The 26,623-nt window shown below is 35.8% G+C and overlaps 1 protein-coding gene across 2 annotated transcripts in view; it reads right to left on the bottom strand.

Moving 5' to 3' along the window:
* The window catches only part of LOC127451398 (insulin-like growth factor 2 mRNA-binding protein 1), a 59,619-nt gene extending 33,492 nt beyond the window's left edge, over positions 1 to 26,127 (bottom strand). For both annotated transcript variants that reach the window (XM_051716085.1, XM_051716086.1), the window contains exons 1-2: positions 25,529 to 26,127; positions 24,248 to 24,308 (exon numbers count right to left, since the gene is read on the bottom strand). In XM_051716085.1, coding sequence (XP_051572045.1) covers positions 24,248 to 24,308; positions 25,529 to 25,703 — 236 coding nt within the window. In that variant the 5' untranslated portion in view covers positions 25,704 to 26,127. The remainder of the gene's footprint in view (positions 1 to 24,247; positions 24,309 to 25,528) is intronic.
* Between the last annotated feature and the right edge of the window lie 496 nt (positions 26,128 to 26,623).

Genomic DNA, 26,623 nt, shown 5'->3' with positions numbered 1-26,623 from the left:
TCTTTCATAAATGAAAAATAAAACATAAAAATTGATCAGAATATATTCTATTCTATTATTTTCTAATTGTCTTGGGGAAAAAAGAAGAAGAACATTTTACACTATCTGGGCCTTTATTTAATTTTGTAGATCCATTTGGGATAGATAGATGTACTGGGTCTCTAAAGACTCAAGTATGTAATAATGTTTGGTGAAACATCCATGCAATTAACTCCAAAAGATAGACAGAACTACTTTTAATACAACATACATGACAAGATTGTCATTCTCCACATATTCCAGGCTGTGATATTATTCTCTAAAAAAGGTGCCTGCCATACACTAATAAAAGAGAGTGTGTTAACATGGGGTAAACAATTAAATACTTTTGTTTTACAGTTAGGTCTGAAGTTTAGGCTTCTCTAATGAAATGTAAGTGAAGATTAAAAGATTGCAAGGCACATTCTACAAAGTTGTACAAAACGTTATTTTTTTTAATTTTTTGCCTTCAAGGCAGATCATTTTAATAATAATAAGAAAAAATCAAGTTTGCTATCTGAGTTTTTTTATTTTTATTATTTGTTTTATCAGAGGAACCATCATTTCATTGAAACGCCATTGTAGCCAAGTAGATTAAATATTTTAAAGACATTAAATAAAAATAGAATAATTAGTGTTTCATTAAATAAACACGAGAGAATGAAATTCAATCATTTTCATTGATAAACACTTTATATTTATATTTCATACACAATGATACATAGTAGCTTAATAAAAAGCATTATTTACCTATATAAGTTAAACATTGCATAATACTAAATTATTACTGTGGGACACGTCAGGTTGATTATTATAATATAATGCTGAATTATCATTATTATTCTGATTATTAGATTTGCGTTATACAAAAGTAATATATTTCTGTCCCGTTTACTTCATCTTCACCTGGGGACTTTTATTTTGACACCAAAAGTGCTGCAGTATTTACTTCAACTTCACAAGGAGCTTTTATTTCCACATTCTGCATTTCATGAAACGCTGTAATCTCCTCCTTTTCTGTTATTCTGTGCCGCGTTTGTAGATTTGTATAATAACTTGTAACTGTTACTAATGTTTGGAATTGTGCGAATGCTTGAACCTGCATTACTTTGATTTCCCAATCAGTGCACGTGAACTGATCTGAGAGCGCCGCCATGCACATGCACACAGATCAGCGTGTCACCAGTTTGTTCTGAATCACACACAGACACGTTTATCTGTTTTTAAATTACAGCCTTCTGTGGATTAATATTCACATATGACCAACTTGCCATTTTGATGTTATTTTGTTTAATTGTGCAGCCCTGAAGGATCGTGAAATTAGTCTACTAATGCGCTATTTATGAAACTTAATGGCCAAATGAAAGCACGATATTGGTAAATTTGACATCGTCAGCAAAATTATCTCGATTATATCGTTAATATTCGATATATTGCCCAGCCCTAGAACATATACATACATATCCACATATAACATACATATAGGCAGTGTTGAGGAGTAACGGAATACATGTAACGGGATTACGTATTTAAAATACAAAATATAAGTAACTGTATTCCACTACAGTTACAATTTAAATCATTGGTAATTAGAATACAGTTACATTCAAAAAGTATTTTGATTACTGAAGAGATTACTTTGCATTTTATTGTCATTTGTTTCATTTAATATTTAGTCCTTTCAGATAGAAAACATTTATACATATAAATGATGCGATCCAAAGTGCATTTGAACTGCAGTGAAACACTTTCTTATGATGTGTTACATTCATACGAGCAGACAGAGGAGTAAGTTTGAAGTAAGTTTGGAGCACAAGAAAGAGAAATAAACCTTGTGTAAATTGTCAGCTTTACACTAAGTTAAAATGCTGTTTCTAGCCATTTTACATGCACGTTACCAGGCACGATCATATTTTTTTATCAAGAAAATTCACGTTGGATCATAATTTCTTTTTTTCCTAGTAAGACCTTTGATATTAGGGCAAAAATCATATTCTTGATAATAATTTTTGTATCTGTTTTCCTGTAAAAATATCTAAAAATCCATAAAACAAGATCAGTTTGATTTATCTTATTTTAGAAACAACACTGCATAAGATATTAAGGTTTTTCAGAGAATGTATTTTTAACATGTGTATTTTGTCTTATGAGTTTTTATAGTCAAAACAAGTGAAAAAATCTACCAGTACTGAAGAAGTAATCTAAAGTATTTAGAATACGTTACTGACCTTGAGTAATCTAACGAAATACATTACAAATTACATTTTACAACATGTATTCTGTAATCTGTAGTGGAATACTTTTCAAAAGTAACCCTCCCAACCCTGCATATAGGGAGATGGGAAGAGAAAAATGTAACTCGGCAGTAGTAATATATTCAGTCCATCTTGACATTTTTACATTAACTGTTCAAATTTAACAAACTGTAATTTTAAAGAATATATATTTCTGCTACAAAAATAACATTCATAACTTGTAGAAAATCTTGGATAGTTGGGGTTTTAGGATGTAACCATTTCTTTGTAATTGCTTTTTTACATGCTGCTAACATTATTTTAAAAAGAATTTCACTTTCTAAAAATACATTTAGATTTGAAAGGGTGTGTAGCCTATATGTGGGCCTATGCTGGGTTAGAATATAGGGAAACCACTCTGCTTTCGACTGCTAGGCTAATTTTTAAGCATGTCAAAGTGTGCAGGGAGACATGCTCAGCTGAGGAATGCAACGCCTCTGAAACGGCAGCCGGTGGGGGTGAGGAGAACCTCAAGTCCCTTCCCCGTTTTTAAATCATGTGAAACACCCCTCCCTCTCATCCGTCATCGTCCCTTTCTCTCTCCCTCTCCCTTGGCCATTTGAGTGAGACAGGGAGCCATAGGGAGTGGAGAGAGAGAGAGAGAGAGAGAGCAGAGAGAGATTTCATCTCATCGACAAAGAGTTTTGTCTGCAAGTAGTTCTCAACCCTGAATCTCAACCTTTGACCCCAATGTGGATGGGGACCGCTTTTGGCAGGGACTTTAAAAAGAGCCCAAGGGAAGAGCAAGGGACTGGTGTTGCTAGCAAACAATTCAACTTTTCAAAGAGGCCGCAGATTATAACGAGGTATGGCTACTGTTTTAGAAGGGGGAGAGGAATTGCATCAAAATAACAGCAAATATTAAAATCTTCAGTTATGTATTAGATCGAGGTGCAGTGCAATAGAAAAAAAAAAATCTCTGAGGTCACAACAAATAAAAAACAATCGCTCATCTAAACAGGCCTTCAGGCAAATTATGAAATTTTCCAGAAACAAGGGGCGTTGTCTGAATTATAATTTATCAGCAATAACGGGCGGTAGCTATTGTCTAAATGTACACTAACATTATCGCGCCAGTTTATCGTCAGCTTGGACGATATGTACGTAAATGCAGTGCTGGTTTCTGAGAAACCGATAAAGCACAAGTTGCGTCTTCCTAAAAATTCCATATGTATAGGCATTTTCCCCTCAGGTGGGGTTGGTTTGGTGGGTGGTATGTGAGAAACAACTGTAGTGAGTAAGAACTCCGGGATCCATTTAGTTCACAAAGGAGATATGCCCTCAGTTTGGATCAAAGTTCACGCTTCACTCTGCTTTGCCCTACTCAGTGTGGAGAAGATGGGAGCGCTTGTGCGCCTCCATTTTGTGAGTAAAACACGGGACAAAATGACTGTGTACAAACGGAGTCAAGAGACACAAATTGAGCACTTGCTCAATATAACCAAATCCTTTTTATCACACACTTAAAGTTCATTACTAAAGAGCAATCACGCATTTTCAAGAGGTATATGGCGCTTCACTGAAGTGGAATGTCTGTCAAACATACTTTAAATAAAAGATAGATATGTAGGCTAGAAGGTGTAGGCTGATCCATACGATTTAAATTACCCTAACATTACAGTGTTAAGAAGTTTCTGTCTATAAGCATGTAAATCTGAATCAAATGATGCCCCCTCCCCCAGTCTCGCATGTTCGCCATTTCAAGCGAGCCAAGGGTGCAGGCAGAAATAAAATGGCACTTTGCACTTGAGGACACTTGTTTAGCCCCAAAAGTCACGATTCCTCTTTAGAGCTGCTTCAACACCCACAATAAAGTCCATTGTTCACATACGGTAATTAATATTCAAAATTGGTCAGTCAAAGCGTTTTTTATCTAAGCTACTGGCACTCATTTGCAGTGGCGGGAAAATATATTTAGTGCATATAGGCTACCCTTAATTTAGACTAGTTGGGTAATGGTTCACATGTTTAATTATGCATTATGCTGGGTTTAAAAGACCGTAAAATATAGCTTTTACAAGGTCTTTTTTTATTTTATTTTTTATTGTAAAAACAAAAACACTTTCAAGGGCAAACGCGTTTGCTTTAGTTGAAATTCGGCCACGTATTTTGCATGTTAAGTGCGTGAAATAAATAATAATAAAAGATTCATACCCCAAATTAACTATTGGGTTTTTCAGACGGTTTCACTGAAACCCCAGAAAGAAATTCAAAGTGTTTAGACCTTTTAAGATTAGCTTTACAAAACTGAGTTGCATAAAGCAAACTTTATATAAGAGACCAAATTAAATCTTAAAATGTGTCATGAAGCCCTCCATTAAGAATGGATACAAAAGCACAAAATACACTAAAATGTACATGCCCGCTCTGTATCTGCGTCTTTTGTTTTAGGTTAAATATGAAACTGCGCCAAGTTGTAATGGCATTATTAGTAATGCACTAAAGTGAGGCAAATGTGCACACACTTGCGAAATTAACATTAATCTCGTCATGCAACAAAACCAGCCGGAATTTCTATTTTGTTGTGAGTAAAATGGGCCTATATGTCTCAACCATGTGGGCCAGTGTACGCTCAGGCATCTTCCACTGACAACGCCCAGTTACCACAATGAATCTCATTCACATGGGCAGGCGCAGAATGTGCTGGAAAACTATAGGTAGCATACAGTATATAGGAGCCGGATTAGCATCCATGCCAGCATTGAGTGAAATCAAGCCATAATGCCTTGATATAGTGCCAAAATTGAAAAGAAACGGGTGTAACTGGCTGAATGACAGCTAGTTTTATTAAATGTAGCCTATTCATGTGCTACTAACGTCTTCCCCTATACACTATATTTAATCTTTTTTATTTATTATTATTACCATTATCATGTTTTTGTAAATGAAACGAGATCCAACTTGCAAAATATGAGTTGCACTTCACTTGTTCATGGCAATAAAGTACTGTATTCCACTGTATATCATCGCGTTTATTTGAGTCATATCGAGCCAGTGATGTAGAATGTGAGGATTTGTCTTTAGATGAATGCCTGCAGTGCAGCAGAAGCAAATGCTCTCGAGCCGATTCTCGTGCTTCTCTCGATCACTCCTCTTTACGCACGCGGCGCTGTGGCTTCAGCTTCTCGCAGGCAGAGAGAGGGAGACCTGCCTTCATTCATAAAGTCACCAGGCTGCTCGAGAGTACTACAGCGCCGTGAAAGAGGCGGTGCGCTCAGTCACTGCACCGCCCACCGTGGAGAAGCGGAGGGGGTTGGACGAGAAGAGGAGATTTGCAAGTTGACAAGGAAATGGGGGGTGTGGAACGGAACAGTAACGGTCTCGTATACAAAACCGAGCCCCACGCTGTAAGTGACACAATCCAGTGCTCCTGACTCAGCACACACTATACTCACAGGTTTAATCATTTAATGATTGTGTCACAATTTGCTCTGCTTTCGAGTCAAACTGCTATCTTAATGAGGAGCAAACCGTGTAGATTATGAAAGTAGCCTATGGGTTTGCCTTATTGTTTTGGCAAAGACATGTCCAAATGAATATTTTTCATCCTGTTACATGTTCTGGTCATAAAACGCATTTTATAATGCTTCAAAGAAATTATTTCGTTTCATTCTGACCTGATCATGAATATTAATGCCCCTACGACCGTAAATAGTGCGGCGCTTCAAAGAACAGGCCTATCACTGAAATTAATTGAATCTTTTACACTTTTAAAGTATTTTAATATTTCAACAATCATATGACATGGAAAAAAATTTGGAAAAAAACAGAGAGAAAAAAAAATCACATTTTAAGCACAAACTCGCTTCAGTAATATCTTTCAATGGTGCTGCATCAAAAATACTGAAAATCTGAATAAACATGCCCCGTTTCTCCTTCGAAATTCTGACAAATATCTTGAACTACAAATAGTTTTTGTATACACTTTCTGAGCCTAATCACTTCTGAGCAACATAAAGCATTGTTTCCAGATTTACTTTTGTCCACGAAGTCATCCATTTCCTAAAATAGATTTATTTTGGTTCAGATAGTTTTACTTGCTTCCAAAGAAGTATGTTATAAAATACCTCAAGTAAAATCACGAGGTCAACTTTATCATCACATGTAAAAACAACTTAGTTATTTCACTATTTTAACTGTTACAAATCTGATTCAAGTGTTTACATGCACATTTTCTCACTTTCCATCTTCATAAAACTGAACAAACCATGAATTCAACACAGAAAAACTTATTGCAGGTTCATATTTATTTTAAATAAAATGATCTACCTTAATAAACTTATTGAAATAAAAAGTATAACACCAAAAAATGAAAACCACTCTAGCACAAGGTTGACCTCTTAACAGTGTTTGATTTAAGACAGTCATTTTAACTTTCAAATTAAGGTACAATTTTATTTTTTTACAATTATTACATTTTGCATTAATTAAAACAATCCAATTCACAATTCGCATGTGGTTATTTTCCAACAAATTAAATCTATTGATTCACGAGAATAAGTATTGCACAAATTCATATAATTAAACTTCTTTTTTTAAACAAATCTTAAAATTAAAATTAAAAAAGGCAAGAACTTGAGTGTACTCAAGCATATATTGAAGGATAGCCGCAGTTTTGTTTTTAATTAAAATGTAAGAGACTAATAAATTAATTTAGGTTAAATTAAATGTATTAAACTTTAAGCAATACTTTTGCAACTAACCCATTTTTACCAAAACAACATATGAAGGGCTTTTTTCTTTAAGAATTTGTCTAAAAAGCATATTTTATTAATTTCCATTTTCTCTCTGAATAATTAATCTCAGTATTTTTTATCATTCATTTTAAACAGACAATAGTTATGTATGCATAAACAAATACTTATAAAACCCTTATTGGAAAATGTAGTGTTTCTTATTGACCACTTATAGGTAAATAAAATGGAACCCTTATAAGTTACTTTCTGAATGTCTAATAAATTGGTTCACTACCATTAAACACTGAAGACAATCCAGCAAAATGTCTCTTGAACCCAACAAATCTTCTCTTCAAGTTAAAGAAGACTCAGACCAAAGTTTCTTCTTTTGTTTAAAAATGAGGGCTCTTCTTCCTTCCAGAGCGTGACGTCAGCCTCAGACTTTGTTTGTGATCACCTAACTCTGAGAACCTTGGAGAATGTTAAAAAAGTGAAGCTGTGCTACTACTGCCTGCAAATGGCTGCTGACAACAACCCTCTCATCTCTTCATTCCCGTGTCTTCACCTTTTCCTGCTTAAAATTATTAATGATCAGAAACTGCCCTTTGCTGTTCGTCCAAGACGAGTTTTGTGATTTCTCTTAAAAGCAGCAGCAGTTAGATTATGATAAACGTTCTTCATTCTGCCAAAAGGGTTAAAAATTCAGTTTAAAGAATACGAACCACATGAGTAAACATGATACTGCTGGGAAGTAAGAAAAAGATTGTAATAAGGAAAAAAGTCCAAACAATGAGCTACAAAAAGTAACAGTTCTAAAGTCAGGATAACATGAATTTCCAACATACTTAATACTTTTTATAAACAATGTTACATAAAAAATAAAATAGAACTATCAATCTTTAAATAACCCTTTCTGTAGAGAGAAAATGAAACAGATCAAGAATACCATCAAATCATCCACAAACAAGACAAAACTTGAATTTTCCTCCCAAGTAAATGCACTTTTTCTGAAATCTGAAATTAAGCCCTGTTAAACTCACATACTAAGAACAGTATAAAGTATCTCAATATTTGGGTGCGCCATTAGATCATGCTGAATTTACCAGGAGCACCAAGTCCAAAATGTTACTTAAGCAACAGCAACGAAACAAATACCACCACATTTTAAATGGCATGTAATGTCAGTTCAGTACAGTAAGTAGTATAAAAACAAAATATCATGGGTATTACCAAAATATCCTATGTTTGCTGTATATATATATATGCGCATGAGAAGGCCACTCTTCGCCTGAGAAGGCCTACACTCTTCTCTGCATGTGATGTATGTGCTAAGGGGAACGTATGACTCCATGTAGCTCTGTTTGGGGGCGGGGGTGTTTGGCAGCCCCTTCCCCCTCTCTATGCTTATAAAATGTGTGTGTGTAAAGGAGGGATAGCATGACCATACCAGCACATGCCTGTTTTGAGGTCATGTGATCTAGAGGCTCCATTTTAAGTGATTTGGACTCGGAAGGAGGGAGTTGCAATGGGGGGGCGGGTTGAAAGTGAGAAAGAGAGAGAAAATAGCATAAGAGAGAACAGAAGGGGAAGGGCCCCATGAAGGGGAAATGGTTAAAGAAATGTAAAAGCAACGTAGATTCTCTGTCACATTCATACTTGTATCCATACCTACAATGTAAAGTCTAATTAGATTTTTTAAGGCAATCGGACTGCATACAAACGTACTTATGTTGCTCAAGTAAACTGAACTTAGTTTTTTAAGTAACGTTAACTAGTTACAAGTAAACTTAACTCATCTGTGATTAAATTATTATTGTTTTTGTTGAATTATTTAAATTGAGTTATAAGCACATCTTATACCATATAAGGGAAATTATGACCGGAATCTCGATTAGTCATATGGCACATTGGATTGTCCTCAGTACTTCTTAGTGCACATAAATCTGCACTTTTGTAAAGTACAATTAAGTAAAGAAGAGTGGATTTAATTTAACAGACTTTTTTCACATTTAATCGCCCTAATGGTGACTTCACATAAATCACAACTATCAACCAGTTACAACAAAATAACAACAATAGTCATAAGAATTTAAACTATATACATTTTAAAATAACTATTAATATTCTTCTACATAAGTTCCCTTGATTTGACCAAACATAATTTATTCAAGCGCAAGGGCTTTTATTTAAGACAACTTTAGTGTTTAGAGAGTAATGGTAACTTAATTAAACTAGTAACAATAGTATAAAATGAAGCTTAAGGTAAACAATTTTTTTATTATTATTTGAGATAACTATTAGAATTAACAGTGTATTTAGAGGGGTATATTTTCATGATGGACCATAAAATACTAGACACATACTTGTGGCAGAACCGTGGACTAACGTTCCTTTATACTGACAGTTGACTACCTCCTTTACTGCTGATAGCACTTATTTCTGTACTGGAAAACTACGGAATAAAAATAACAGAGCATGTGGACCTCAAAAGGAAAATGTTTGGAAAGTCAGACACCCATTCCTTAGCTAACGGACAGCGTAGACTGAAGGATACTGACTGAAAATGACTAAATTAACTTCAAAACTACAAACTATGGTTTGGGTCAATTCCATCGTAATGCAAAAAAACATGGAGTAAGAGTTCAGTTCCCAAAAGTAATTCTGTTTATTAGGTGTGAACATCTAGCAACGTTGAGTTGAGCAATTGTTGATTTCAGACACACAGCACACACACACACACACACACACACACACACTTTCAAGACAACTTCCCAAAAAGAGCTCACATCTTATACAAGACACGAAGATAGTAACTTAAGGGGGGAAAAAATCAGCTACATTTTCTCTGTTATAATATGTGCTCTAATGTTCTTGATGATTAATACAGAGTAATGTGAATCTGTAGGAATTGACTCATCCTCAAAAATTTTCTGGTTTTAAATTATTAATGAAGCAGAGAAAGAAATAGCTTTTAAAAATATTACATTGCACAAAAACAAATGGAACCCAACTGGTCAATTTATTAAATATTTCTAGGTGCTAAGAAACAATTATTTGCTGTAAGAGATCAATTCACTAATAGATTAAAGCTATTAATAAAAACAGGCGTGTTGCACTGTAAACCCTAATGTTGTCATTACTGGAAAAATCAAGTTGTCTTAATTAAACATTACTTGAAATGTCATGTTTTGGGTTTATAACTCAAATAATATGTTCCTTGAACTTATCTTTTGTAAAAATCCATAGATTTAAAGATTTTAAGTGTTGTTAACTTAAACAATTAAGTACAAAGTTAGGGCTATATATACTGATATATATATATATGTGTGTGTATTGTATGTGGATATGTATGTACGTATATGTATGTGGATATGTACGGGTCTGTATGTACATATCAGCGCTCGGCATTAACGTTTGTCCAGGACAAGTGGATTTTTGAAGGGGCAAGTGAAAGAATTTTACTTTCGACCGGACAAGCAGACTGATTAAAACATCAATAACAAAAAATAAACGGCTATATTTGTGATAGCCTAGGCCTGTGTCACTTATTAGAAAGTCCATATTCTTATTCTGCTGTTGAAAGTAATCCAGAGCATGTAATTTTATAATTCGCTAGTGATCTAGTAACAACTGCGCCATGTTTGATTGACAGGCGGCGTATGTGTGTGTGCTGAAAATGCTCACGCTAATGCACACCTGAACGGTCAAATACATTTCAAAATTCCGCCAAAATGCCCGTCTTGGTGAAGAATTCATGTAAACACAGAGAGTGATGTCTAAAGTGAATGTAAACAGTGGGGAAAAAGCGGATTTGTATTAAAATATCGGACTTGTAAATATAAATGTAAGCTAATATACCTGCTGCTGTCTAGTATGTCATAATAATCAAACAACCAGAACGAGAAAACGAGAAAACACTCACTGCTCTTGACTGGGTAAATTTAGTAGCTTTGAAAATTATTAATGTATTATAATCATACAGTACAGACCAGTAGTAGTTTAATGTTATATTTCATTCTGAATGTTTACATGAATGCTTCATAGCCTACTGCTGTTAAAAACATTTAAAGCAGTTAAAAGCAGCACAGAATTTTCTTAATTTGTATTTTTTGTTCTATTATTTTTAATCTATTTCTATTCATTGCTGTTTTTATTGTTATTTTATTACTGACTGTTTACTAGTCTTGAATATTTCCTTAAGAACTTGAAAACATTCTTGAAACCATTCCTTGTATTTGTAAGCATACTTGGCAATAAAGCTGATTCTGATTCTTCCATAATTAACATATTAGTTAAGTGTTTATTTGTTGTGGTTTTGAAGCTGGTATTGAGAATCGTCAAATTTCACTACAGAAATTTCTCCTAAAATTTTGGTATTGTGATAATGTATAGCCTTTATTGTACATGGTAGATCTTTCTGCAATAACATGATGAAAATGTAGATCTCATTCCATAGAAGTGTGAGCACCCCTGTTGTAAATGATGGCGATGGAGGCTTTTCTTTATCTGACTACCATACGTGACATAAAATAATTATCATATGACAATAGCCTCCTCTCCTACCCAGTGCAGTTTACATTCCTGTTGCAGAGAATTGAGTTGATTGCATAGATATGCTATTAGGTTGGGCATCGGTCATAATTTTAGAAAATATACAACATAAACTTTGACATGTTACTTGAGCCTGTGATTTAAATGTCCTTTTTTCAATCTGGACAAGTAACTTTTTTTACTCGGACAAGTGAATGACCAATTTACTTGTCCGGAGGACAAGCACATGATATGACAATGCTTAATGTCCAGCCCTGCATATGTATAGGTATGTGGTATGTATGAGAGTATACACTGATCAGCCACAACATTAAAACCACCTGCCTAATATTGTGTAGTTCCCCCTCATGCCACCAAAACAGCGCCAACCTGCATCTCAGAATAGCATTCTGAGGTACTGTTCTTCTCACCACAATTGTACAGAGCGGTTATCTGAGTTACCATAGACTTTGTCAGTTTGAACCAGTCTGGCCATTCTCTGTTGACCTCTCTCATCAACAAGGCATGTGCATCCGCAGAACTGCCGCTTACTGGATGTTTTTTGTTTTTGGCACCATTCTGTGTAAATTCTAGAGACTGTTGTGTGTGAAAATCCCAGGAGATCAGCAGTTACAGAAATACTCAAACCAGCCCGTCTGGCACCAACAATCATGCCACGGTCCTAATCATTGAGATCACATTTTTCCCCATTCTGATGGTTGATATGAACATTAACTGAAGCTCCTGACCTGTATCTGCATGATTTTATGCACTGCACTGCTGCCATACTATTGGCTGATTAGATAATCGCATGGATGATTGTTGGTGCCAGACGGGCTGGTTTGAGTATTTCTGTAACTGCTGATCTCCTGGGATTTTCACACACAACAGTCTCTACAATTTACTCCGAATGGTTCCAAAAACAAAAAACATCCAGTGAGCGGCAGTTCTGTGGATGGAAATTCCTTGTTGATGAGAGAGATCAACAGAGAATGGCCAGACTGGTTTGAACTGACAATGTCTATGGTAACTCGGATAACCACTCTGTACAACTGTGGTGAGAAGAATAGCATCTCAGAAGGCTATTCTGAGATGCAGGTTGGCGCTGTTTTGGCGGCACAAGGGGGCAGTATAATATTAGGCAGGTGGTTTTAATGTTGTGGCTGATCGGTGTATACATATTATATATACACTACCGGTCAAAAGTTTTGAAACACTTGACCAAAATGTTTCACATGATCTTAAAAATCTTTTGATCTGAAGGCGCATGCTTAAATGTTTGAAATTAGTTTTGTAGACAAAAATATAATTGTGCCACCATATTAATTTATTTCATTATATATCTAACATTTAATTTAAAAAAAAAAAGTTTTTGAAATTGATGACTTGGACCAAATAATAAAGAAAAGCAGCCAATAAGTGCCCAACATAGATGGGAACTCCTTCAATACTGTTTAAAAAGCATCCCAGGGTGATACCTCAAGAAGTTGGTTGAGAAAATGTCAAGAGTACATGTCTGCAAATTCTAGGCAAAGCATGACTACTTTGAAGATGCTAAAATATAACACAGTTTTGATTTATTTTGTTTAGTCACAACATAATTCCCATAGTTCCATTTCTGTTATTCCATAGTTTTAATGACTTTACTATTATTCTAAAATGTGAAAAAAAATTATAATAAAGAATGAGTAAGTGTTTCAAAAATTTTGACTGGTAGTGTGTGTATGTGTATGTATATATATACACACACACACACATGAAGTAGATTAGACAGATAGATAGAGAGATAGATACACACACACAATTTATTTTATTTATTTTTCATATTTGGTTCTATATACATTACTTCTTTTCCTTTTCTTTTTGCATACTTTTGGTTTGTTTGAAAGAATGGATGAAAAAGCTATGATGAAATAGTTATCTGTTATTTACAGTATTTATATGATTTAACTGGCTTTTCTGAATAATAAAAGATTATCTAATTATGTTTCCTTGCTTAAAGAGAACATATGAAGGCATTTAAATAGTTTTTAAGAATTCATAGAGTTTTTAGATCTTTTGTAGTATTTATGGTGTTTTGTTGCAAATAGTTGTTTAGTATGATGTAACTATGATTGTGATTTGGTCAAGTTGGACACTGTTAACACTATCTCAGTTCTCCTTATGCATGTGCAACTGAAGTACAGGTGACACTGCATTTCTGAACAGAAACAATTTTATTTAATGATTGACCTAGAATCAACTATAATCTTCTTTATTTAAACCATGTTATTGTATGACCTAAATTTAAATCCATTCATTTAAAAATATTAAGTAGAAACAACAACATTTATATATCAAACCTGAGTTAAGTCTACATGCATCTAGTTAAACAGTTAAGTTCATTTTTATATGATCACCAGGTTTAGTGAACTTAATCACACAAGTTTTGGAGACACCATTACTCAATTCATTTGAGAGAAAGGGTTTCCTCAAACCAATTGAGTAAAGTCAATTTATTAGGGTTTTCAGTGTGGAAATGACTAAACATAGGTTTAAAGCTTTTTTTTTTTCCTAGTGGTGGAAGATAACACCAAAACTGTATTTGAGGCATCCCAAAACATCATTAGAAGCCAAATAAAATGAACAACCTAGTTTTCACCATCCTACGACCAGTTTTATTCTAATACAACCTAATTCCACAGATCATTGAAATAATTCTGTGAGCTACTGCCCATGTCTGAGTCACAGTGGGAGAGAGAAAAAATACTCAGGAAAATGGGATTGCTTTGGATGACACACCTAGAGACTTGGATCTGTCGGGTGAATCTGTATATTTTAATATAACAGCAAAGAAGCAAGAGGTACGAATGAGTCAATACTTAGAGAGACAGAAATTAAATGACAAAAAGTGACTTACTTCCACGTGTTTTTGAACTAGAGCTAACATTTTGAAAAATAAAAAAAATTATTTATATATATGTGTGTATATTCTTCTATATATACCCATCTAATGTATATTGTTCTTTTCACCCAAGCAGGATCAGGATTACAAGTATCACAGGAATCTAAGCCAGCAGCATTTTAACACACATTCAGACGAAGAACTATGTACAAAACAGCGTCATTATTTACAGTGCAACAAAGCCAGTTTTTAATCACACTTAAATGTTTTGCTTTTTATAAATGCAAATAGAGCATATAGTAAAGTATGGAATAAGAATTAATGAATATTAATAAGAACAAGATGTTGCTTGTACTGGGCTGCTAACTATGACCCAGGCACTACATGTTCATTGGCCCATTTGAAGAAAAGGGAAAAAAAGAGGTAGAAAAATGTAAAGAATTTTAGGTTCAAGGGGCACCTCCCCCCTCCTTCATGAGTGTTTACGATGACCACGCCTTCAGAACGGTCCGTTCACCAGAGAAATAAAGAGTCATGGGGGGCACGGGACAGACAGGGGGGTAAAACACAACTTTTTTTCCCCCTGGGAAACACCCCTTGTTTCAGTCTCTCCCACACAAGCACAAAATTTTTTTTTAAAAACATGTACCCATACACGTCTCTAGACTCCTCTTTATGCCACACTGAACTATTCTGTAGAAATACCCATCGTAATGATAGTAAAACTTTCAAAAGTTACTAAAGTTTAGGTTAAGAGTTTTAACTTGAGAATGTGCAAGAACTTCACTTTGTCCAGAACAATAGGCCTTCCAATGTAAATAACTTGTTTGCTATTTACCCTCATATTCTGTTTGAGGTCTGAGAGACCAAGGCCATTTTAATCAAAAAACTTGATAACATGCTTCAACTGTCCTCAAAGTTAAATGTGTTTTTTTTCTTCTAAAATGTACTAGTGTCTCAGACACCCAGGTATAAACATGAATAAATGCAACAAATTTGTAAGTTTTCTTGTTAAGCTAGTTTCACAACTTTGGCCACGATTTTGACTGCTCCTATGACAGCCAGTCAAAATCTGCAAAGTTTTACCCAATAAATCATTGAGATCATATCTTATAGTCTGACAAGCAACAATAGTAAAGGATTGTAAGAATCGTAGTGTTCACCTGGCTGTACGCTACAGTAAAATGAAGTATGGTTCTAACCCTTTATAACAAACTTTTCCATTTCCAGTCATTTGTGATTACTGTACACAGTTTTTTAAAAATCATGTTGATTCAGAACGATGTGCTAATGAATCATACAGAGTGATTTGTGAAGCATTTTGACCTATTCATTGACTCAAAAGAAAGATTCACTAATGAATAACACTATGGCTTATGGGTAAGTTTTACTCCACACAAGAGCAATATGTTTATATTAGAGCTTTTGGAATTAATCCCCATGCGGCATGCGATTAATTTAAAACGTTTAACGTGTAAACTTTTCTTAATCGCAATTAACGCATTTACCGTTAATACAGCATAAACCAGCATAAACACTTGTTGGGTGGGCGGAACCTTTGTAATGTGCCCGCCCGGAGTCATTACACTGACACACACACCACAATAGCGCTTCACTGTCACTCATAAAATGATGGAGAAAGGACCTCTAAGTGCTATTATTTGATGTACAAAACAAGCCCAGATTGCACTTGTGATAGAAATCAAGTACTTTCAGCGCATTTTTAATACCACTGAAGCACACTCCGCTTTTCCTGTGGAGTTCAATGCGGCACTAGATGCTGACGTTGATGCTCTGACGTGAATCATGAACGTAGCTTCACGATTGCTGTAGTAAAGTGGATAGTCACAGCCTACCGGCAGATAAATATTGTGGAGGAAGAGAGTTTAAGAGATTTAATGCCCATTGCAATGAATACTAAACCTATGGGGACTAAAGCCATCTTTACACAGCAAAGGTGGCACAGAAGCTGCATCTGAAGTGGCAATTAGCAGGAATAAATGCTTTTACACAGCAGTTGCAAATGCATAAATAATGTAATGAGATGAATATTTTAAATGTAAAATTATGAATATAGAAATATGAAATAAATGAAAATATGAATGCATACTGAACCTATAGGGACTAATTATTTCAATAAGTCAACCTCCCAATTAGACTTTGGGAAACATTTAATGTTACTTGAATAGGTGACATTATAATGTGGAAGGTTTTGTTTGGAAAATGTTAATATAGCATTATATTGTTGCATATTGTTTTCTTTTCTTTCTTAAAATGGAAATAAATGCATTTTGGCAGGAAAATTATTATTTATGGTGTCAAATTTCAGCATTTCAAAATCTGCAATTAATCAACTGAAAGCCCTAGTTTATATATGTTTAGTCTGAGGAAAATGAAGAAAATATATCTTTGGCAACTTGCATGTAAATGTTTAGATTTCACTCACCAGTGAATTAATTTTGTAGTATAGTGGTGGAGTATTCAGTAGCGAGATCCTTACACAGTGTGCTGAGAATAAAAGTTGTTCTGTGTAGTGTGTGTATCCAAAGACGAGATCCATGTGACCCATTTGTCACTGAATAATGTCTCTTTAATACCCTTTCTGTTCTTTACAGTCAGTTGTTAAAACAAAAACAACAAAAAAAAGAAACTTTTAATTCCAATCTGGCATTGCACTGATGAGATAAAGCCATTCTAGTCTCTGGTTAACATGCGCTTATTTAAAGACGCTGTTTACAGAAATGCCGGATTCCCTTAAAGAGACAGTACCGGTTTTTGTTTTTAGCACATGTTCAACAAATCAATGTAAATACCTGCAAATAGTACAAATTATGCAATTAAACAAAAATGTAAAAATATATATAATATATGCCAAATAATATATTTATTGATTAAATAAATTAATTTGTTCATTTTTAAAAAGCTAAAATGTGACCAAAATTAACTATTAAAACTAACCCCATTTAATATATAATTAGTCAAATTAATATTTTCATATTGTACCTAGTTGAAAGGTCCCCTGTATATTCACAGAATTAGCTGGGAGAGAATTTATTTTGTATGTAAGCAAAAGGGACATTTTAACTGAAATATACCCATATGAATCGATATTGAATCGAATCGGGAAATCTGTATCGATACACAGCCCTACATTGAATATTAAGTAAATTCTTCATCTGTACTCAATTCAAACATGTAAAAATTAATGCTCTAGTTTATAAGTAGTGGTCGACCAATATGGGATTTTTAATGGCCGATGCAGATATCCAGAGATCGGGGGGCCGATAGGCCGATACAATGCCGATATATCACACAATATAATATAGTAAATAACAAACATAAAATTGCTAAAACAAATCATAATAAACTCTTATTTAGCACTATATTTACTCAATTTCACACAAAACAAAACAAAATTATATTGTATTTTAAATGGTAGATAGCATTTTCTTCAGATTTCTGTTTAGTCATAAAATTTTAGTAATTATTTGCACATGAAGAAATTGTTCATATATTAGGAAGAAGAAAATAGCAGTACACACAGTAGTCCAGCAACCATGGATGACATGTCCACGTTAGCAAATCGCATTTTCTCAAAAATTACCGAATCAAACCAATTGTACATACAGTGCATAGTGAATAAGACATTTACTTATACCACACGTGAAGCGCTTTTACCTTGGGCTTCCTTGGGACAAAACTAACCATGACCGATCGTTTACATGTCTCAGTCGCTTCACATGCAAGCAAGCGATTTTTGCCACCCTCAAGAATAAAAAGAAAAAGAAAAAAAGTCGGCCAAACGGAAAAATTTTATGGCCAATGCCAATAATTATAAAAGTCAGAATATCGGCCGATTTATCGGCCTCGACGATAAATCAGGGACCACTATTTATAAATAAATATTAATTATGATTGATTGTTATCTTTACAATGTGTCACCATGTATCAATCCTAAAAGAGAAAACCTTATCAAATTAATTTGCTTATTTGAGTATATTTCACTGGTAGTAAATTTTACTTTTCAAAGCTTTTTTTCTCAGCATGAACCAAGCTTGAATAATTAATGAGCTTGTATGGTTTCACTGTTTGCATTACACCAATTTTATTGTTGATTTTGTTGTTACATTTGGTAACTTGTTTTGTGAACTCTAAAGTTAATTTTCAACTCAAAATTACCCGTTCATGATAAAAATAAAAATAAAAGAATCTGTTGATTGTTACCGTCATCCTGTTTTGTGCACCAAGTGTTTAGGTCTGCGTGCTCAGCTCCATTAAAGCAAGGTGATGTTGTCTAAAAGACTACAAAGCATGTATGAAGCTTCCCTATGGAAGGCTTGCTTGTGCACGAGGTACGTGAGTACGTTTAATAAAACATGGAAATGCCACTACACTTTTAAAAGCATGGCTTAATTCAGTGCTACATTGCTTGAGTAAAATGTATAAAAAAAAGCGAGTAAAATGAACAGAGATTTGCAAAGTAAACTCTACTTGAGTAGTTCGAATTAAATTAATTTATGATAAATTGATAAATTTACTAGCAATTTCTGTGTGGAAATTGTTTCCAAGGTTCTTTTTAAATAAACCTCACTACAAATATTTTAAGTGTATGTACAGGGAATTAATTAGGTCACAAGATCATATTAAAAGAATTTAAAGGGTAAAAAAAATAGGTTATGTAATTATGTAAACTTTTACAGCAGTATTTTACATTTAAGAGATATACTGTCAAATAATGAATAGAATGAATCTAAATCTGGCATGATTCCCTGGACTGAAAACCCTGAACCCTGTCCCACAGTCGCTTGGGCAGCCATGCTACAAAATGGCGCCAACCGTTAATCTGAACTTCCAGCCAAGTCCCATCCCAACCTGTTCATGCTCCACATGCTCAATGCCTTGTAGTAAGACTCTGCAGTTCTCCTATCCATTGATTTCAACATTCATCTCTGAAAGAAGGTTTCTGAACACTGTCAATGGACAGTGACAGAGAATGGTCTTATGCTCTATTACTAGTTCCTTGACCTTCCGGTGAACAAGAACCAGCTCTCGCTAACTGTGTTGATTCAAATCCTCCCCCAACACGGGCAAACTCTACATCAAAGATTCTTAGCAGGAGATACCCCTCGATCAAATGTGCAACATACAACACACACTTTTATCTTTTCAGGGCCCATATTTTCACCTCAGTTTATGCCAAATTAACTAATTTTATACTAAGAGCCTTGGTGACATGTGAATGCATGTACATATGGGGTTTATGGTACTGAAAGCCACCTCCTCTGTAGAGGTAAAGGTACTTCGATCCTTTAAAAAAAAAACAACAAAAAAAAAAAACAGCACAGATGGTTCAAAATAGGGATGGGGGAGAGAAGAAGGCACATTGGTAAGGGGTTAAAATGGGAGGGGTGCTCTTAAAGACACAATGCACATTTAACCTTCACATTTTCAGCATCTCTACGTGACATGCACATTTTTCCTTTGTGCCTCCCTCACTCTGTCCCTCTTTTTCCATCTCCCTACTTTTGCCTTTTTCAAAGCAACATTAGTTTTGAGAATCTGCCTCTATAACGGCAGAAAAGGGAGGCCCACAAGGAAGTGCTGCCATTCGTTCCCCCTCAATCCCCACCCCCTCCTCTCCTCTTTTCCTCTATTCTTTCCTTCTCTCCTCCCTCTTCCTGCTCAGGCAAGTTCTGTGAGCAGAACGTCATATAACCAAACTGACATGACTGCCTGCATGCACGTTCTGCTAGCCAGCCGAAAAGTCCTGTGTATCTGGAAATTAATAAAAAAAATGCATATGTCTTACAGCAAAAGAAAGAAGGACAGCAAATGCGATGCAGAGGGACAAAGGGAGGAAAAGGAGTAAGAGAGATATAAACAAGCAATAGAGTAAAACTGCAAGCTGGGGGGTGGGGGCAGCAAGCAAACAAGCGTGCTAGTGGAAGAGAGACAGAATGAGAGGAAAAAATTAGAACGAGGTGGCCACTCGTGCAGCACCGTCAACGGCTTCTGAGAAACTGCACACAGGTGTTCCTGGCCTCTGATTGGTCGCACCTCCTTCTTCGTAAAGACCCCTCCCACTGCCTTCTGTAGTACTACGATCACAAGCGGAGATGGAGAGAAAAGGACAGAGAGAAAAGGAGGGTGGGAGCCAACAAGAGAAATAGCAAGGGAGATAAGACAGAGCAAGCAAATGTGGCTTCAGACTGCCTGAGAATGCAATCGCAACGCATTATTTACCCAGTAAAATGCTGAGATTCATTTAAATCAAAATCAAAGCTCTTTCTTTTTCTCATTTCTCCTTGAATCCACTTTGCAAAGGTCCAGCAAATTTTTTTTTTTTATATTATGAATAGCTTCTCTTAACTCACAGATCCTTACTAAGTTGAAAAAGTCAAAACTGCAGTTATTTCAAAAGAGAAGACACCCTGTTATAAGCATGCAAATTTTTCCTTCAGCCAAAGCAACCCTTTTATTTGGTGGACACTACACTTTCCATGTCCCAAAAAAAAAAAAAAAAAAAACTATGGCTATTTAAAGCATGTACACTCACAAACTGCAAGACAAAAGACAAGCATTTTCAGCAGGAGTTTTTCTTTTTTTTTTTTTTTAAAGATCTTCTGTACTAATTTATTTACAATGGGTGAGATGTCAAACATGGTCTGTAGTAAGGATCTCTCACCTTTACCAAAAATGAGCACTCAACAAAAATAAGTGCAATTATGAGACCGTTTTACTGATCAGTAACAATAAGGAATATCATGACAAACGGAGCATTTCATGAGGGAAAGCCCACCAACACACTCAAAACACACACTTCAACAGGTTCTCTATCTCCTCAAATCAATACATTTGGAGAAAGTTACTGTTCCCCAGTTTGCACAGTAAAACAAATTATTTTTTTTCCTTCTATCCATGACCACACACATGCAGTCAGAAGTATGGCTATCATTTTGGATTGAAATAATAACCCCAAAAGTGTTATATAATTTTTCACTTCAATGTAGGAGTATTATGTTTCTGTTAGGTAACAGTTACTTTAGTTTAAGTATTTAAGTGGCTATAATTACAAATATCTTTAAAATAAACATTCCTGTTGCGGTTCTACATCAACTAACTATTTATAAAATTGCACAGCACTTGCACTACTTGCAAGTGTTTCCATTTTCTCTGCAGTATTAGTATTAGTTTGCAATGAATTTGCCTTTGATACTATTAGTCAAATATTGTCCACAAGAATTTTGAACAAGCAGCAAAGACCCTGTTGCATTTGGATCTTGATAGGTGCTAACAAGGGGAAGGGGTGTGCAGAGTAGCATCTGGAAATGGGGGGGAGGGGGAGGGCATTGTTACACTTTATCACCCAGTATTGTCATAAAGGTGTGGTTTTTCCCCTTGTCTCTAATCTCTCTCCTGCCAAGCAACTTCAAAAGTGGCCCATCAAGCCATCACAATTGGCCATGTCATACAAATGCCCAATTACATAAAGGCATGAGACACAGAGTCGCACACACAGTACTATGCACAAAACATCATGTCTTACTACACCCTCTATAAAACCTTCCTTTTACTCCAAACTATCAAGTTAAAAATGCTTAATCCCAGCTTCATAGCCTTGAAGTTTTGACCAGTTCTATTTAGTGTTTTTTTGTTTATTTATTTTCAACAATGAGATGCCTTTATCAATACACATTTCTGATTTGAGTTAGAAGCACTTACATAAGTCAGACCCCTGTTACCAAACACAAGTGGTGTGCAAAAAAAGGAAAGGAGCTGCTCTGACTCCTCCAGACTCCCCAAATCGTCTAACTGCTGGTAACTCCTCATTCATTCACATTTTTCCAAAACAACTAATGCAAATTAAATGCAATAGCAAAATATGTGTCTCACTTGCATACATACATGTTGGTGTAAAAAAAAAATTTGTTTTTTATTTGGTCAGGGTGACAACCCTGGCAGCTCCTAAGCATACAGTGTAACAAAAGGCCAAAGCAACATTTCCGTTGACATAGGGGCGTGCATTGCTTTTAAACGTCCTGCACCTCAGAGGCCAGGCCCCGCAAAGACGTTTATCAAAATGGCGACGAGAAACAGTTCCTCTTTAATTAACATTTCTAATTCATTTTCCACAACCCTGGTTGTGTTGTGTGCATGTAGGCTGGTTACTTGGAATTTTCAAATCAAAAGAACCACACAGCATCTAACCAAACAGACATTAATAATTCTAAAATTATCATAGGCACACAGGGAGCAAATGAAGTCCCTGAAGTACGTGTTTGCAGCATAAATGTATAAATGGCAAAATTTGCAAGTTTAAGTGCAAAACGTATTTCTATATTTAAGAATAATACCTCACCTAGTCATTATATCAAGGATTAGTGAAATGTGTGCATAGTGGTGTAACGTTATCAAAAGGGTGTGTAAAAAATTGATCTCCACCTATTCATGTTAATGCCCCAGTGCTTTCAAATGGAGCCTTCGACAGATGGCTACATTGTACGCCATTTTCTCAATTGCTGACGTTGGTTACTCTTCACACTGATGGCGACCACGTGTCACATTATCAGTATAACGTTGGCCTCAAAATATGTATTAAATGTCATTGTGGTACATTTAAAATGTGTATCTGCAACAAAACAATCAACAGAGTAGGCTTCATCAGTTAGGAATATGGTCCACACTGAATATGGAAACATTTCGTAACCTATCTGAATTAAAGACGTGTCCATATAGTAAAATATTAAGATTTACGTCGAAAAAATGTGCAAAGCATACATTTATCCTCACAACATCCGTCAGTCAGTCAATTATTCAAACACGTGAGAGGCATAATTTAAATTCTTGCGCACCAATTAATCTGCGCACACATATCTCCCATCTACTTGTGTACACCAATCATATTTTTCGTAGGGTGCAACATTTTAAAACATTACGCCAGCGATTTTCAAGCCAGGATAACAGGTGAAACTCGGATAGTTGTGCAAAATGTGTTTAGGGTGTACAGTATAAAGGTGATATGAGTTGAGTTGGGTGGGGACGAGTTTTTTTTTTTTTTTTAAGACACAAACAGCCAGTTGCGCGCCATGCCAACTGAAGCAACCCAGTGCATGCATTTCTGGCGCTAATTTTAATTTCAAAGAGCTAAAATTGTACTCTGGCGTATAGTTTCACACAACGCTGTTGCCAGAAAGGCCGCAATGTATACAATTCTTTACAACTTTACAGTTTATGGCATACAACGTATACATACATATACGGTTTGCATGACAAAGTACTACACTTTCAATACCCTACAAAAGTCTGAACAACGATAATATACCAAAGTAACAGCAGCTTTAACCACAGAGCGGACTCCAAAACAAAATCTGTGTTGCATGAATCATTCAAACGAATCAAGCACCGAGGCCTTGCAATAGGCCTAGGCCTGATCAACAGGGGACAAGTGATTTAAATGACGCTGAGACCACCGTTGTTACATATTTGACAAATACGCACGAATATGTCTAACATGGCAGACGACAGCAGGCCACAAAGCATAGTAGTAGTAGTAACTATCAATGTAACAGCACGTGGTGAAATGCTTAGGGCATTCTCCACTTAAACACACGTTAGAATGCCACATGAAGAGAAACAAAGAATATTCGCGTACATATACAGAGAGAGAGGGAGAGACTGGAAAAGTAACAATAACATAACTCTTTCAATCAAACAGATCCACAATTAGCACACAGCGAGGGTTTGGTGACAGTACAAATATTTGTATCACCGCCACGAGACATACATTCAGCTTTTATATGCAGAAAGCAAACAGTTGTTCAACTATTCAAGAGAAAGCCAAATACCTCTGCTTCTTAGGGACAGAATGTTCGACCTCAATTCGTTTGCCGTGAAGTTCCACTTTACCTGGAAAAAGGAAACAAATGTTTTTTTTTTTCTTCTTCTTTCTTTCTTCTTCTTCTCCCCACTCACAAACGAGACTAAGACCTTACATTAACTGGCCCTCACAACGTAAGCAAACTTACTAGATTAATAGATGTCACAAACTGACCCCTCAAACATTTCTATATATATGCCTCGTTACATATTGGCTTCTTTCCTGTGTGTGAAGAGAGGCCGTATTTTTTTTTTTAACTGCATTTCAAAAACTTGCTTTAGGAATGGCCTAAATTAGCTTTTGGCGAATGTTGGTTTGCAGAGGTAACACGAAGCTATTTTAATCAACTGTATGACAGAATCCATACGTGTAGGGAATTATTTGTTGTGCGTGTCCACTTGAGACACAACAGTGATCAGGAGAACAGCTGAAGATGAATTAATATTGACCATGACTTTATGTGGTGGATAGTTTTAACTGGATCCTTATCGGCATGGCGACCTTCGTGCTATATAGAGCACACGTCACATGCTACATATGTGGAGAACCGAGGAGAAACATTTTGTGGTCAGCAAATACATAGACAGATGAAGTGAAACGGCATTGTTGAAGTCAGTATTTAAGAATGCATTAGGGCCATATATATATATATATATATATATATATATATATATATATATATATAATATAAACAAAACAAAAAGACTTCCCCTGTTAACTTAATTAAACGTGTTTCATTCTAGCTATACTGGCCTATAAGCCGAAAGGGGGAGGGGTGGGACCTGAATCTATAGCTGTGCCGGGTAGGTTGGACTAAACCTAAAGACTGAGCTTAGAAGAACTACGTCTTACAGTTTATGTCGCCAAAATGAAGGTACATTTAAATAGTTATTAATCACAAGAGAATACACTGCACGTTTAAAACCTTCCAGAGCAAAGCAAGTAAAGTCGTGTGTGATTGTGTGCATTAATGCTTACAGTGTGTGCAAAACCCTCTGTTCTTCAAAGTTCACTATCTCAAGCACCTTTGCATTATATCCCCTTGCATTGCCTGGACTGAAATGGCGAGAAGTAGAAACATGGATTCACTTTCCACTACACTCTGAATTTTTAGTGGGGGGGGAAAAGTGGAAATTAAATTCTAAACTAGTAGAACGGATATGGGAGGTCAACAAGAGTAAGTTATTTAAGAAAACCCGACTTAGAAGTCACCGGTAAACGGAAGGCCCATTACAACCAATTTACTCACCAGAAAATGTTTCAATCGCTTTCATCGCCCATTGGTCGTCCGGGCAATCAACAAACGCATAGCCAGTTTTCATGAGAAACTGCCCAGAGTATGGAATCTTGTAATCTTCAAAGGTTTTAACCAAGTCTTCCGCGGTCACGTTTTCATTCAAATTTCCAATATATAGCTTGTTCATCGCGAAAAACTGAATGGCTCCCTCCAAAAATAGAAATGAAAATAAAACTTCTCGCCAAAACGTTTTTAATTTTGAAAAGGGACTAAGACACCCGCAGATTACAAAATCATCTGATGTCAGCCGGTTGGTATAAAAAACGGGGGGAAATCAAATTGCAAGACAATCCAAAATAAAAGGGGAAAGTTCGACTAACAGTAACGTGGTAGTCTGAATAAGTCCTGCAGACGAGTGGTAAATATTCTTCACTGTAGCAACCCTCGCGAATTTCCAGCACGGTGTTGAAACAGTATCAGTTTGAATTCATCTGATGTTTGTTACGATGGAATAGAGGAACGAGTATATAGCGGGATCGGGAGAAATTCTTTCCTCTCGCTGCCCCTCAACCTAAAGCTGTACCCCGCACTGTCACACAGATCCTACCGCTTGGCGATGGCACCGCCTCTAAAACCGAGTCGAATTTACTAATTTTTTTTGTTTGCAAAGAAGAAACCACGTGGTCTCAGAGTAGCAAGAGAAGGGGCCGGTTCTCTCTCTCTCTCTCTCTCTCTCTCTCTCTCTCTCTCTCTCTCTCTCTCAAGCACAGCGGCAGAAGGTTGTACTTGGATAGACATGAACATTCTCTGCGACGGATATCCTATGCATGCATGCAAGCATACAGACGTACACGCTTCAGTTTTACTCATGTGCTAGGTCACGTTTCCAGTAGCTATTTTCTTTCAAACTCTTTGTTTCTACAGTGGAAACAGTGTTTCGTATTCCAACGAGGCGCAATTGACAAAGAAAAGGCCACTTTTCTTGGTGGTTGAAATGTATATATATATATATTATTATATAGGAGGCCTATAAATCAAGCTCGGCTTCTCTGATATTTCCTTACCCACCTTTTCCGTTCTCTCTGTAACCTGGTTTAACGTTTGTTC

This window comes from Myxocyprinus asiaticus, chromosome 14, assembly GCF_019703515.2.
Source record: "Myxocyprinus asiaticus isolate MX2 ecotype Aquarium Trade chromosome 14, UBuf_Myxa_2, whole genome shotgun sequence".
Lineage (NCBI taxonomy): Eukaryota > Metazoa > Chordata > Actinopteri > Cypriniformes > Catostomidae > Myxocyprinus > Myxocyprinus asiaticus.
Note: the sequence above shows the minus strand (reverse complement) of the source record. Positions and strands in the feature narration are given on the sequence as shown.